Source organism: Mycotypha africana, assembly GCF_025528875.1.
Source record: "Mycotypha africana strain NRRL 2978 chromosome Unknown BDF20scaffold_1, whole genome shotgun sequence".
Classification (NCBI taxonomy): domain Eukaryota; kingdom Fungi; phylum Mucoromycota; class Mucoromycetes; order Mucorales; family Mycotyphaceae; genus Mycotypha; species Mycotypha africana.
The window spans coordinates 872385-885467 of record NW_026515725.1 but is presented as its reverse complement, the minus strand read 5'-3'; the positions used below and the strand labels follow the sequence as shown (position 1 = coordinate 885467).

The 13083-nt window shown below is 39.9% G+C and overlaps 6 protein-coding genes across 6 annotated transcripts; 1 reads left to right on the top strand and 5 right to left on the bottom strand.

Moving 5' to 3' along the window:
- The first annotated feature begins 89 nt into the window (after positions 1-89).
- On the top strand, positions 90-1618 carry BDF20DRAFT_842574 (FK506-binding protein 2B). Its single transcript, XM_053079515.1, has 6 exons — positions 90-244; positions 316-367; positions 446-586; positions 668-714; positions 781-919; positions 1022-1618. The coding sequence occupies exons 1-6, from the start codon at positions 154-156 to the stop codon at positions 1185-1187; spliced, it is 636 nt and encodes a 211-aa protein (XP_052940347.1). The 5' UTR covers positions 90-153; the 3' UTR covers positions 1188-1618.
- A 27-nt stretch (positions 1619-1645) lies between these two features.
- Positions 1646-2749, bottom strand: BDF20DRAFT_842571 (thioredoxin-like protein). The gene is made up of 4 exons (XM_053079514.1): positions 2621-2749; positions 2443-2535; positions 2159-2376; positions 1646-2093 (listed from the first exon to the last, which is right to left on the bottom strand). Exons 1-4 carry the CDS (start codon positions 2649-2651, stop codon positions 1782-1784), a joined length of 654 nt encoding a protein of 217 aa, XP_052940346.1. The 5' UTR covers positions 2652-2749; the 3' UTR covers positions 1646-1781.
- Positions 2750-3701: 952 nt separating this feature from the next.
- On the bottom strand, positions 3702-5483 carry BDF20DRAFT_831167 (histidyl-tRNA synthetase; the record flags this gene model as incomplete). The annotated part of the gene is made up of 4 exons (XM_053078425.1): positions 3702-4255; positions 4332-4848; positions 4971-5198; positions 5286-5483. The coding sequence occupies 4 exons, from the start codon at positions 5481-5483 to the stop codon at positions 3702-3704; spliced, it is 1497 nt and encodes a 498-aa protein (XP_052940345.1).
- A 1701-nt stretch (positions 5484-7184) lies between these two features.
- On the bottom strand, positions 7185-8989 carry BDF20DRAFT_811261 (uncharacterized protein; the record flags this gene model as incomplete). Its single annotated transcript, XM_053076671.1, has 6 exons — positions 7185-7537; positions 7618-7715; positions 7802-7922; positions 8053-8465; positions 8529-8767; positions 8891-8989. Coding segments are annotated over 6 exons (1323 nt in total), but the record flags the coding sequence as incomplete, so codon positions are not given.
- A 1179-nt stretch (positions 8990-10168) lies between these two features.
- On the bottom strand, positions 10169-10549 carry BDF20DRAFT_842567 (uncharacterized protein). Its single transcript, XM_053079513.1, has 2 exons — positions 10526-10549; positions 10169-10425 (listed from the first exon to the last, which is right to left on the bottom strand). Exon 2 carries the CDS (start codon positions 10406-10408, stop codon positions 10238-10240), a length of 171 nt encoding a protein of 56 aa, XP_052940343.1. The 5' UTR covers positions 10409-10425; positions 10526-10549; the 3' UTR covers positions 10169-10237.
- Positions 10550-11282: 733 nt separating this feature from the next.
- BDF20DRAFT_809871 (uncharacterized protein) lies at positions 11283-12179 on the bottom strand (the record flags this gene model as incomplete). Its single annotated transcript, XM_053076590.1, has 3 exons — positions 11283-11440; positions 11510-11829; positions 11920-12179. Coding segments are annotated over 3 exons (738 nt in total), but the record flags the coding sequence as incomplete, so codon positions are not given.
- Positions 12180-13083: the final 904 nt, after the last annotated feature.

The following is a 13083-nucleotide window of genomic DNA, read 5'->3' as shown; positions in this document are numbered from 1 at the left end:
CCCAAAAGCGGATGATTGACGTCCAATCTCACCACATATTTTTTTTTACACCCAAGGCTGCATCCTTCAAAATCCGCTTATTTTCCTGCATTTTTCGCCAAACTATACAAAAACTTACAACTCTCTTTTCGTTTTTTCTGTACTCATTCGACAATGCGTTTTCTCAAAACCAGTTTTTTAATCATCTCTGCAATGGCGGCAGCCGTCACTGCATTAAAAGAAGCTCCTTCCACCTTGCAAGTTGGTAAATAAGAAAGATATACATTTAATATACGCCATACAGGACTCTTCGCTAACTACAATTATGGAGCACAGGCATTCTGAAGCGTGTTCCTCCTGAGCAATGTAAACAAAAATCTAGTAACGGGTAAATTAATAGTCGCCACGCAATAACCAATGATTTAAAAATAATTATCAATAACTCATCCATCACACGACGTAACAGGGACCAGTTATCTATGAATTATATTGGCACATTATTCGATACAGGTGCCAAGTTCGATAGCAGTTATGATCGTAATGAAGCTTTTACCTTCACGCTTGGCAGAGGTCAAGTTATTCAAGGATGGGATCGAGGATTGGTTGGGTAAAGTACAAGAACGCTTAAGATGTCTAGCGAAAGGCAATTTCATGACAACTAATGTTGGCTTTTCACTAATTATATTAGCATGTGCGTCGGTGAAAAACGAAAACTTGTCATTCCACCTTCAATGGGTGAGTTTGTGTATGATATAGAGCCTATTGATTTATGACACTAATATTGTCATAATGCTTTTATAGGTTACGGTGAGCGTGGTGCTGGCAATGTCATTCCTCCAAATGCAGCACTTGTTTTCGAGGTTCAATTGGTGGACATTAAAAAAGTGAGCACTGCACCCACCATGAGAGCCAATCAAACTCAACAAGATAAGATTCCCAGGTAATGAAGATATAATGACAGTGATAGAGCATCATTTCGTAACAGAAAATTAAACTAAACATCACAGATGAGGCAAAACTAACAAAACCAACAATTTTACAGCTTTATTTCCCCCTCCTTCTTAGTAATCTCTGGATTGGTTGTTCTACTGTTTTATATCGTCTTCAAGGTAGCTAAAAGGCAAGATTTGGAAGAGACAAAGAAAATAACTGTCGTGGAATCTAGTGCTGCCACAGTTGATGAGACAAGAGACACGAAAAAAGAATAAAAAATAAAGGCGAAAAAGCAAAGGTCTTTATTTCTTCTCACCGGCCAATGTATCTGCTACATTCTGTACGCTATTTTTCACGGATTGAGACGCTTGCTTTGCCAAACCGGGCTCTTCAGCGTTACGAGACGGTGATTCATCGTAATCACCAATTTTGAATAAACCAGATCCAGTTTTGCTACTGTTGCTTGAACTTGTGTCATCAGTTTTCTGAGCTTGCTTTGAGTAAGGGTTCTTGAGTTGACCAATATCCATTTTGAGAGACTTTATGTAAAATTATATGTAACTTGTAATAGCAAAAGCACGAAATATTTACTTGCGTTTAAGTATATATAAAGTGGAAAAAAAAAAGAGGCTGGTTTCATCGAAACCTGCCTTTTTATATTTTTAATAGCTCAATAAACTATGATGCCGTCATGCATTCATGCGAGACAAAAAAGTAAGCCAATCAGGAGTGCCCTTATCATTAAGCGTCGCGATATAACTTTAGTTGTTTGTTTATTTGACTTTTTTAATTTTACAAGTTTCAGTATTACTGCAAGTGCATTGAAAGTGTTAAAAATATGGTATTGTAACTGAGGAAAAAGTGTGTACTTAGAAGGGAGAAGGTGTCAAGCGCAAGTAAGGCTTGATGACCTTAACGCCCTTGGGGAATATCTCTTTAGCTTCTTCAGTGGAGACAGAAGGATGGACAATTACATCATCTCCCTTCTTCCAGTTACCAGGAGTGGTAATGCGATGCTTGTCGCCCAATTGAAGGGAATCAATAACACGTAAAATTTCGTCAAAGTTACGGCCCGTAGAGGCAGGATAGGTCAAGATTAATCGAATGGTTTTCTTGGGATCGATAATAAAAACAGAGCGAACAGTGAAAGGAACACCTTTAGCATCAACATTAGTTGTATCCTAGAGTTACATTAAAGTCAGCTATACTTTTCTGTTATAGTTTACAAGCCGATAAGCATTTATACCTGATGATCTAACATATCATAGAGCTCAGAAACCTTACGGTCGGCATCAGCAATAATAGGGAAGTTTAACTCAACATTACTGATTTCATTGATATCAGCGATCCATTTTTCGTGTTCATCAAGACCGTTCGCAGATAAGCCGATGACATTGACGTTGCGAGCATCCCATTCATCTTGAAGAGCAGCAACAAGACCAAGTTCAGTTGTACAAACAGGTGCTTAAAAACAACTCGATGTTAGTCGGCATCACTAAAAACTTGATATGCTGGGCCAAATATACTTACTAAAATCAGCAGGATGTGAGAAGAGGATGGTCCATTTATCACCTATAAATTCGTGAAATTTGATATCGCCTTTGGTAGTCTTGGCTGTAAAGTCTATTTCGTTTGTGGAATAATATGTTTAGAGACACAAACCCTCCCGTCTTTTCCAGTTTTATGTAGCAGCCTCATTATACTTTACCAGGAGCAGTTGAACCGAGTCTTAAAACCATTGTCTTGAAGCTACTTGCGCTGTAGAATGTGAGCAGAAAGTGAAGAAGGGATTAAAAAAAAGAAAAAAGTTCATTGTTTATAACTTTGCCAAAACGCATCTCAAGCTTCGCAACCTCAATCGGAGGCTGTTAATAGCCAATCATAGCTAGATTCTTATTTTTCCATAGACCGTACCTGAGCATTTAACAAAGTACAACTTGGCTGATACTAGTAGGTACAATAAGGACCAAAATAGTATAAAAGTTACACGTCGTGCTGCATAGCGTCATTTGAAGCAAAATAATGCAATGCATCTGTTAGCTGTTATACTTGGTAAGGATAAGCGTTGAAAACCAAACCCTCTAAATTTGCTCAGTCGTTGAAGAGTGACATTCTGAGTAGCAAACAAGAGAGAAAAATTGGAAACTCTCTATAGTATCAATACTAATACATGAAAGGAAAGTAAGTCTGTCGAGTATATGTAGGGCATAAAATGCAATAAATGGAATCTAGGATTCAATTGCTCATACGAAAAGGGTAAGATCTTTAAATGAACCTATCATTCAACATGCCTTCTCACGGACGGAGATACCCCGCGCGTAGGTATCTAATGTTCATAATGACCTCGAACAAAGTGATAAAAAGGGTGAATGGCCTTACGGAGGCAATACTGCGCGATGTGTAGGCTATTTTTACCAACAAGTTATCTTTTTGTCAATTCTCAATATCAACGTCGTTAGATATTTACCAGCTGTTCACCGCATTGACATCAGGCACTGAAATAGCATACAATTTGATGCATTTGATTTTTGGTCAGTTTAATTACGAGTAGAATTTATGTTACGCCGATACGTAAAAAGTTCGTGTGCCATTGAATTCAAACACGTACAAGCTTAAGGATCTGTACGTCTGGTAAAATTTAGGTCAAGAGCAGCACGTAAGAGGATTGATGACAAGTTTGAGGTGTAGGTGGATACAGGAAATTTATTCATGTCAAACAATTTATAATTGTATGCAACAAGGAAGTCTAAATGAAATATTAGTGATATATGAGGTGATTATTGAATTTTTTACATGTTGGCAAGTCTAGATTGAATTTCCTTGATCATATCAGCACGAACAACAGTAACACCGCCACCTTGTGCTTCATTCTTTGATCTCATGTCCTTAATACGGACTTCACCCTTTTCTAGCTCATCCTTGCCAATAATAACAGCAAAAGGAATCATTTCCTTCTCACAAACATCAAATTGCTTATCTAATCTAGGTTTGTTCTTGAACATGTAAGAGGCCTTAATTCCGACATTCCAAAGTTCTTTGGCAATAGCCATTCTTTCCTTCAACAGACCGTCACCGACAGCAATAACAAACACTTCAGTTTCATTGCTCTTGATTTCTTCAGCCTTTTGCTTGGCCATCAAAATAGAAAAGACACGTTCGACACCGATAGAGACGCCGACGCAAGGGATCTGTAGGTTAGGTTGACCCTTCTTATTCTTACCGGAGAACATACCAACAAGATTATCGTAACGACCACCAGCAGCGACGGAGCCAACGCCAACAGTAGATTCGTCGAGCTCATCAGAACCCTTTTTAGTTTGAGGCTTCACGCCTTCGGCCAATTCTAAAAGTCAAGCAAAATAATTAGCGTTTTGATCGGGGAAAAGAAAAAAGACATTACCAACTATTGAACACTTTACTAGGTGGAGCAGACTTTTCGGTAACAGCTTCGTAGATAATACCGGTGTAATAATCCAAACCTCTTGCTAAACTGAGGTCAAAGGACATCTTATCCATAACTTCAAACACTTCCAAATAATCAAACAAAGTCTCCATATCCTTCAAACCAGCTGCAGCATTGGCATTAGCCATCAAAACTTCATCCTTCTTCAAGTAGTCCAATAATTCACGTCCACCCTTGTGCTTGACATATTCACCGATCTTGTCTGCTGATTCAGGGGCAAGACCCTTCTCTTCAACCATTTCCTTCTTGACTTCCTCCCAAGGCAATTTATCCAATTTATCAACAGCCGAGGAAATGGGACGGATATTATCTTCAGGAACACCACATACTTCAAAAATACCGTCCAAGATTTTACGGTGGTTGAGTTTGACGGTGAATTTACCAATATCCAAGTTGGTGAGTGCTTCGCATAAAATTCTCAAAATCTCAGAGTCTGGAATCATAGAGTCGTAGGTACCAGCAATATCAAAATCCTAGGAAATGAAGAAATATCGTTAGGTAAAGAAACAAACTTGTCAAAACTCTCAACGCACGCGATTTCCTATCGGCAGCCCAACAACTAGCAATTGGCGTCTAATGATAGAGACACACTTACACATTGATAAAATTCTCTCATACGACCTTTTGTCATAGCAGGTTGATCACGTCTGTATACTTTGGCAATTTGATAACGTTTGATATTTTGGTATTCCTTGCCGTTCATAGCCAAGAAACGAGCAAAAGGAACAGTTAAATCGTAACGGAGGGAGCATTGCTCACCACCTTGATCAGCTAAATCGTAAATGAGTTTACTGTCCTCACCATATTTTCCTGTAAGAACTTCCTATAAAGTTTTTGTCCAGAGATGAGTGCTTTTTGGGTCAGTGATGTGCTTCCTTCATTAATGCAATTTCTGTTTCATCGTTCATACCTTGAGTTCAAATACAGGAGTATCGATAGTAACAGCACCGTGCTTCTTAAAAACTTTGGTGATAGTATTGAAAACCTTTTCACGGATAGCCATATCCTTATCGGTGTAGTCTTTGGTACCCTTAGGTGTCTTTAAAGTGAAGGCAACCTTGGCAGGCTTCTTGCTTTCTTTTTTAGGATTTTCTGCTGGTGTAGACATTGCTGTTGATTCTTAAACGGTGTAAAAGGATGAAAGATTTTTTTTCCCTGAATTTTTTGTTTATGAAAGGTTAAATGCGAAAAAATTAAGCAGTCAAAATGATTTATAATTGCTCATTAAAGAAATACAACATTTTAAGAACGAGCAATTCAAGCAACTTCAAAATGCGGATACGAGTCTGTCTGTCTATAAACTCTTATTGACAGGCCCGAAGCAATGTGCGTCAGAGTATATTGTTTTTCATGCAGTTTTCTTTTCAAATATACTCTGGGTATACATCTAATACACACAGTGCCATTGTTTGTCGTTCATTAAAAACCTTTAATTGAAGCCGTATCTGGTAAACTTTCCTGCCTTTTGACTTTTCTTTGAAGCCTCTCTTACGTACTCTTTCCTCGCGTTTTTTCCAGTTTTTGGGAGTTTCCGATTCTTATCTACTTGTCATAAATTCCGTGATAGCATAAGGTGAACTAAAAAAAAGAGACATCATATCAAACAGACGAGGTTCTGGACAAGCAGCCATAGAAAGCTCTGTAGAAGGAAGAGATCGTCATAGTAGCAGGCAGTCAGCCCGCTTGTCAGACAAAAAAGAGTCTTATCATCACGTTGAGGATTAGGAAAAAAAAAAGAAGAAAAAAAGATCGTACTCGCTTATTTATTGAGCAACACATCTACTATATCCTCGTATGGACACTTATTTACCATAATATTAAGTATGCTTATTGTACCCGTTTTAATAGGGGAAATGGAATGTGTGCTAATCCGAAAAATGGAGAGTTCACATTGAATTAAGCTAGCTGCTGCTGATCCTTTGCAAGAGCTAATTGACGGTGGTTCTTTTTTTCATCAACTTAGAAGCAGCCTTCCTTTATAGATACTGCGGCTTTCACAACGAGAAAGTCTTTTCCTGGATAGAATAAAAAAAATACAGCTCGATCAGCGCATCAACAACAATTGCTTACAACTGCCAAGGGCTCTTTTTATTGAAAAATGTAGGATATCCATTCTTAATTAAGCAACACCAAGAAGTACCGTGAGATATACTAGTTCATAACGATAAATTTATTTGTTCTGAAAAAAGATTGTACATCTGTTGCTGCCTCCACTATTGATTTGGAAACGCCTGCACTTTCCTCAATTACATTCTGAGATTATAGGTGGTGACGAAGCTCACTTGGTATTGCCATCATTGGCAAAGTATGTATTTTCATTGCATGTACCCAACTTGAGCAGACCTGTCAACACTGACTTATATCCGTTATCTAAGGGGTGCACCTCTTACGAATAATGCAAATGCAAATGTATACCATCCATTAGCTCTTGAGTCATTCACCGCAAACGTTATTGTGAGTAAATCATTCTACTATAGGGTATCAAACTAGGTTGGTATCTCTGGAAATGGATCTGCACTTAATTTATTGGGGATGCAGGATGGTTACCAACCTACACCACTATGAATGAAATTGAAGCTGTTCAATTCGTGTCCAGTAATTTAAAGGGGGGGGGGTCTTTTCCGTGCGTGTAGACAGGAGACCCACTTGATATAGAACGCCGAGTCCTGCTCAGTCATTCAAAAAACAAAGGCAGGCCGTGTGTGTGTGTGGGGGGGGGGGTTCTATTCTTTTACTCTTGAAGCAGTTCCAGCTTCTAATGCAAAGCATTAAAAGATTTTTAATAGCATGACACTTGGGCTAATTATACTCACGCGTTATCGAACGAATGTATATAGCCTATTGGTTCTGGTTGTTGTATACTATATAGCAGATCTATTGTCTGTTTGAGTCGAGACCATAACCCATTACTGTCACTCGTATTGCTCCTCTGATGTTGATAATATTCTCTTTGCAGTTGGAATACAGACTCTTCAAGCGACTTGAATTTTTGCAAAAAGTTTATGGCGTGTTTACTGTCTTTGCTTGTTTGCTGCTCATCCATTGTCATGGTATGACTCTGCTTGAGCCGATCATATATCCTTTGGAGTAAGGTAGCTTCGGCTTTGAATAGAGCAGGAGGATAAGAACATTGTAGACAAAAATCCAATACAGTAGGTGATTCTAGTTTTTACAATAATATAAAGTGAGATGTGTCGTTCAGTTGCTTCATACGAACGATGTTTGCTTGCTTATACATTTACCTCTCGATAGCTTCACAATGACAGGGCTTCCTGGATAGGCCACTAAAAAGAATAAAGCTCTCTCTGCTCCGTCCCGTAAGATATCCTGCACCGTTGTGCTTATTTGAATGGAATGATGCGGAAAGGGATGATATGAGACAAACTAGGAAAAATCGTTCAATAAACGAACCATTTCTATACCTACAGTGAATGACCCTCCCCGAAAATGGTAGACAAGAGAGATCTGTAGGACGCGTCACTGAAATCTGAAGCAATGTTATATTTGATATGTATTGATTTGTAAGAAAAAAGCGACAACAGTTGCTCTGGCACCTGGATCAGAATGAAAGTAAAAGTATGATTTAGAGATAGCTTTCATTAAAGGTGAGATAGGGCAAGGCATCCTATCACTCACCTTCATAGGATGGTCAGGTCTCAAAGATGTATGAACCAGACTCTGCCCTTGTTTTCTCAATTTTTGTGCGTTGTAGGAAGTGATCAGTCGATGGGTAACCTCATCCAGCCCTCTACGCTCAATGGTCATAGCCATGTTGGGATGACAAGGATAGAGGAAATGAAAGTCGTCCACAGTGGTGTCTGACACGGGAAATTCTATGACACTTTCGTTCTCAGCATCAAGCGCTTCACCCTCTGTGACACTTCCATTCATTGTGGCCCGCGTAGACATGATAAGCGATGCTTTGACATTCAGTGGTAATGGGTAGGTGTTCACTATGTCAATTTCAATATCGCGCTCCCATATAATGAATCGTTCCAACGCATTTTCGTAAAAAGGCTCAAAGCCAATGATGGGCACTAATTTGGCTGTAGTATGCATGATAGAAGCTGTAGGAGAAGGATCGTCATGGCTATCCATGTCATCGCTGGCTCCCATTTCTTTTGAAGAGCCCTTGATAAGGGCGGTTGAGAACTGTAGACAGAGAGTCCAGTCTTCTAATTCCAGAAATGGAGAGGTTTTGATACAAACCCTAAGAAAAGCCTTTGTGTTGAAGGTGCAATTTTGATCGGAAAAAGATTTTACAATGGGACGTATGGAAAACTCAAAGCCTGTGGATTCCAAGGAGTGGCATATGCCTAGGTTCCTCTTTTCATTTATAGCATGTAATGCATAGAGAGTACGGTTCATGGAAACCAATGTTTCGCTCAGTTTCTATTTTTACCCGTTATCATAACGTAAGGAACGAACATGCATTTAATCTAACTGAAGTCCATGCTTGCCTTTTTCGTTCTTCCTTTCCCCCCCCCTCCACGAACACCTCATTTTGTCATTTACCTCTTCTGCCTGCTTTTGTAACTTTATAGAAGATTCCTCTTCCGCCAGATCCTCTAAACTGTCCTGTATCATAGTATGAATGACTTCTGGACCAGCTTCATGCGTTTTTTTCAGTTTGAAGGCTTGACTGACTGAAGCAATACAAAGAGTGTCGTTGGGTTGTCCTTGCTCAGGATGGCAAAATGCTTCAAATGTCTGTGCATCTTTTTCCTTTATGCAAAATACATTCGACAAGCCGTACACGGGTAGAGTGTTCAAGGTGAATTCGGTCCCTGTCCAATCTATTTTCAAAAGAGAGAGTCGCCTTTGCTTTCTTGAAAGTACCCAGTATGCCTTGCGCTGTCATAGGCGTAACAATGTCTGTTGAGTTCACTAGAGAAAGCTGACGATTGAATAAAAACAACACACTTACTCTTTCACAATAAAAAATGGTGTGGATGGGGCCTGGTAAATTGAACTGTTGCAACAATACCCCTTTTCGTTGATCGTCCACTCTTTGATAGCATGTAATCGTCCCTTGGTCACTAAAAAGAGGTCGACATTACTTTACTGTACCTTTTTTTTTTTTTTTTTTTTTTTTGTCTCATAACGAAGAAATGAATTTGCTATGACTTTCTCAATTTTTACCCAAATAATACAAATCCTGTCGCTTGATCGTGCGTTTCTTGCTGTGGAACCTGATAATAAAGAGGGCTGACATATTTCAGCTTTTCAGAGGGGCTCTCATATTTCATCAATAGGGTATCCTGCACAGAGTCGATGCTTCGCCATGCTACTGTTCCGTAAGATGTGCCGTAAATAGAGCCTTGTTGACTGTGACCTTTGATGGCAAAATAAGTCATCAAAGCCTGATCCAATGCGATGAGGTCTTGATAAAAGTAAACCGTTTGTGTATCGGAAGGTCGAATGATGGTGGATATGGATAAGGCTCCTGAAAGGACATTGAAGCGCAACACTTCCTCCGTCGATGTCTGTATAAAGTACAAGTCGCCTTTGAAAGCGACCATATGGGCTACGTTTTCACAAAGAGTCCTTTTCTTGTAGGGCTCACTCTCTTCCATACCATCTATGTCCATTTTTGCTCGCTTAGGCTGACGTTCACTTGTTTAAAGAATGTATGAGTTTTTGGCGCGCTCATCGAATAGCTTTTCCCCTCTCTCGTACGAACCTCCTATTCAATAGAAACTGGATCACTTTATTGGATTCTGTTCTGACGAAAAAGGTGCAATCATCCTCTTCTTGTGCACACACGTCCACTACTTGCACGGTTCCTTCAGGCAATGGAATTGAATTGAAATTCTTCATTTATGTTGTTACGCTTGGTTCACTTTTTCTTATACATTCAGGTCATTTATGAAATGCGGATACCTCATGGTGGAACACATAGATCTGCTTTTGATTGTCGTTTGCAAAGTGTACCTGATGCTGCTGGCAGGAGTAAATGGCATTGTTTCTTATATTTTTTGATTGAAAATGGTAAGTGTCTTTTTGAAGAATGTAAAGTTGAGCATATTCCATTCCAGGAACTAAGTGGTCTATATGAGTTGAATAGAGAGATAATGCAGGTGGGGTAGAAAGAAGGTTTGCATTTTAGCTTTTTTCATTTTTATTCGCACAACTCGGCGTTTTCTTTACTCTTTTTTTTTTTGTACACATCGGGCGGCATGGGCTAATAAGCTTTATCAGAAAGTGGCTACACTCTGGTAAAAAAAACGCCTCCAAGGGATAAGGCACGCTGTAAAAACAAAAGTAGAATACGTCATGGACAAAAATATCTTCTATGTACTAAAGCAGGTATATATTCTATCTTTGACCCTTCTAAGAGTACGTTCTTTAAAACTAGCTTAGTCATCGATGCATCAGAAGAGATGATGTAAAGCGCCAAGACAGCTTTTTGGACGAGCGAAGAGTTTATCCACGTAGAAGGAAGAAGACGGACATCACTACAGGCAAACCAAACGGAAAAACAAAAAATGGCTCCGTAATTAAGCTTGATCACCTTGATCATTATCTCAGATAAGGGGGGTGTTCCTTTACCTAGTGAGCAAATGTAGATGTCTTTTGTCTCCATAGGGGAAGGATGATCTTTACTACTGTTTTGTTACCAAGGTGCAAGTATAAATCGATGTTTATCTTGGCAAAACTGTCAAAACTGAAAAGAGGTATGTCTTTTTTTGGATGGTTGGTAAAGGAAAAGAAGGGATAGATAAATAAATAAAATAAATACGTCAATAGGGGATGGCTTTCTTTTTTCCAGCACTTTGTGTCCCACTTTTATAAAGATGTAAATAAAGGTTAAAGTGTTGAGTGCTGGGTATGGGTGGTGGAGGAGGAGGAGGAGGATAAGGTGATGATGCGTCCGTTTAAAGAAAGATGGGTGTGGCAGATGTGTTCAAATTAAGACTTCATGTTGATCTCGCCTTCTTTGCTCACGTGCTCGCTCTAATGCTATGGCTCTTGAATCTGGTATATTCGAAGCTAAACCCCGGGTTTGGATGGTGATGAATTTTGGCATAGGACGTTGCTCCAAGTCAAGTGATATGTTGATGGCTATTTATAAATAGTTAGACAAATCTACTTTTTGGGTAATATTGGGATGATTTTAAGTGCTTTTTCTACCTGCTTGCAAGTGTTCTATCCATGATATCATGTCTACATGTGAAGGTAACTTCATGAGTAATTGTGGTCCCTGTTGCGTTGTCAGACGGAGGACATTAGGTCGCCTAAAATAGTCTAGTGCACGAGCGGCTTCCGCTCCTGCCAGAGATATGGAAACGATGGGACAATAGTAATATTTATAATAATACTGATAAGGAAGTCTGAATAGCCAAGGATAATGCTCCATGGCTGTTGTTGTTGTTGTAGATTCTTGTTGTGTCGCTTTCGGTGCTGTTCTATAAAGTTTAAGCACTGTACCCCATAACTCTACATAAAGTTTTCTATTCAGACCGAATGGAACAATGTGAATACATACAACACACACTCATGCTGTCTGTAAGCATCTTTGGTTTTTTTTTTGTTTTTTTTACCTCCATCGTCTCCATTTCGCCTTGACATGAGGCATATCGTATTCTTTCTTAATATAGACATAGCCCATTTTATAGACCGTACAACTGTAGTCGGGTAGATCTTCTTTTCCATCTTCCTCACGTGGTGTCGATGCTACCAGCATGGAACGGCATCTATCCAATTTTTTTCCGAGAAGGGCGGTAGGTGTCATCATATAATCTGGAGGCGGTGTAACAATATAGGAAGGTAATGGAAGAGGCATGGATAATGGACGTTGGTTGAAATTGCTAAAGTAGAGAGGGTTGCAGCCAAGACTCGTACGACTACTATGACCACGGTCTTTACTACTGCTGCTGCTGCTGCTGCTGCTGCTGCTGTTGCTACTTTCATGATGATCCTCGATCTGCCGAAAGTTCTTTCTTCGTCGAAGAAGGATGGGTTCGATATGATTTGCTTGGGTGGAAGGAGTTGATGTTTCCAGTCTGAAAGTGACGGAGGGTTGTTGTTGCTTTTTATTCAAAGTGATATAAGCATTGAAAGCGATCATGGCTTTGGACGGTTGAGTGAGAGTATCATGATGATCCTCTTGATAGAGGAGCGCTTCCTTGTCATTCTCATCCGCATGGAGTGTCTCTTCCTGTGGCTGCTCTTCTTCTTGTTCCTGTTCACCCTCCTCCTCCTCCTCCTCCTCCTCCTCCTGAGGATGATTCTCTGGAGAGTGGCGATGGATGTCAGTGATGGTGTGATGGTTTCTTAATATATCAATGCAACTGGACAGCAAATAGACATCTCCTGCATTGTCTTTTCCTAATATGGCTCCAAGGTCTGTTTCTGTCATCATTAAAAATTGACCCAGATGGTGAATGCCCGCTTCTTCCAAGAGGGGCTTGCAATGTAAAAGTGACAGGTGAGCGAGAAATTCGTCTAGATAAGAGGTGAGGGTGGTTGTATGGCCATCCTCAGGGTCATGTTTGTTGTCGTGTTCGAAAAGTGACTTGGTCTCTTTTGCATCCAAGTCGATCCTGTTCAAAGCAGCGACAGTAGCAGCAGCAGCAGCAGCAGCATCAGCAGCAGTAGCCGTCGTCAGGGTCGTGGTTGTCGTCGTCGTCGTCGTACGGGTGGGTGTGGGTGTTGTTGTTGGCGTCGTGATGGGGGGTGGATGAAAAAAGTTCCTCGCAGCGGGA

Excerpts from the sequence above, each read along its gene's own strand:
- BDF20DRAFT_842574 (XM_053079515.1), top strand. The coding sequence starts at position 154 with ATGCGTTTTCTCAAAACCAGTTTTTTAATCATCTCTGCAATGGCGGCA. Across the intron at positions 245-315 it reads TCCTTCCACCTTGCAAGTTG|GCATTCTGAAGCGTGTTCCT; the intron begins GTAAATAAGAAA and ends TATGGAGCACAG. Across the intron at positions 368-445 it reads AAACAAAAATCTAGTAACGG|GGACCAGTTATCTATGAATT; the intron begins GTAAATTAATAG and ends ACGACGTAACAG.
- BDF20DRAFT_842571 (XM_053079514.1), bottom strand. The coding sequence starts at position 2,651 with ATGGTTTTAAGACTCGGTTCAACTGCTCCTG. Across the intron at positions 2,377-2,442 it reads CTCACATCCTGCTGATTTTA|CACCTGTTTGTACAACTGAA; the intron begins GTAAGTATATTT and ends GTTGTTTTTAAG. Across the intron at positions 2,094-2,158 it reads ATGATATGTTAGATCATCAG|GATACAACTAATGTTGATGC; the intron begins GTATAAATGCTT and ends ATGTAACTCTAG.
- BDF20DRAFT_842567 (XM_053079513.1), bottom strand. The coding sequence starts at position 10,408 with ATGGAATATGCTCAACTTTACATTCTTCAAAAAGACACTTACCATTTT.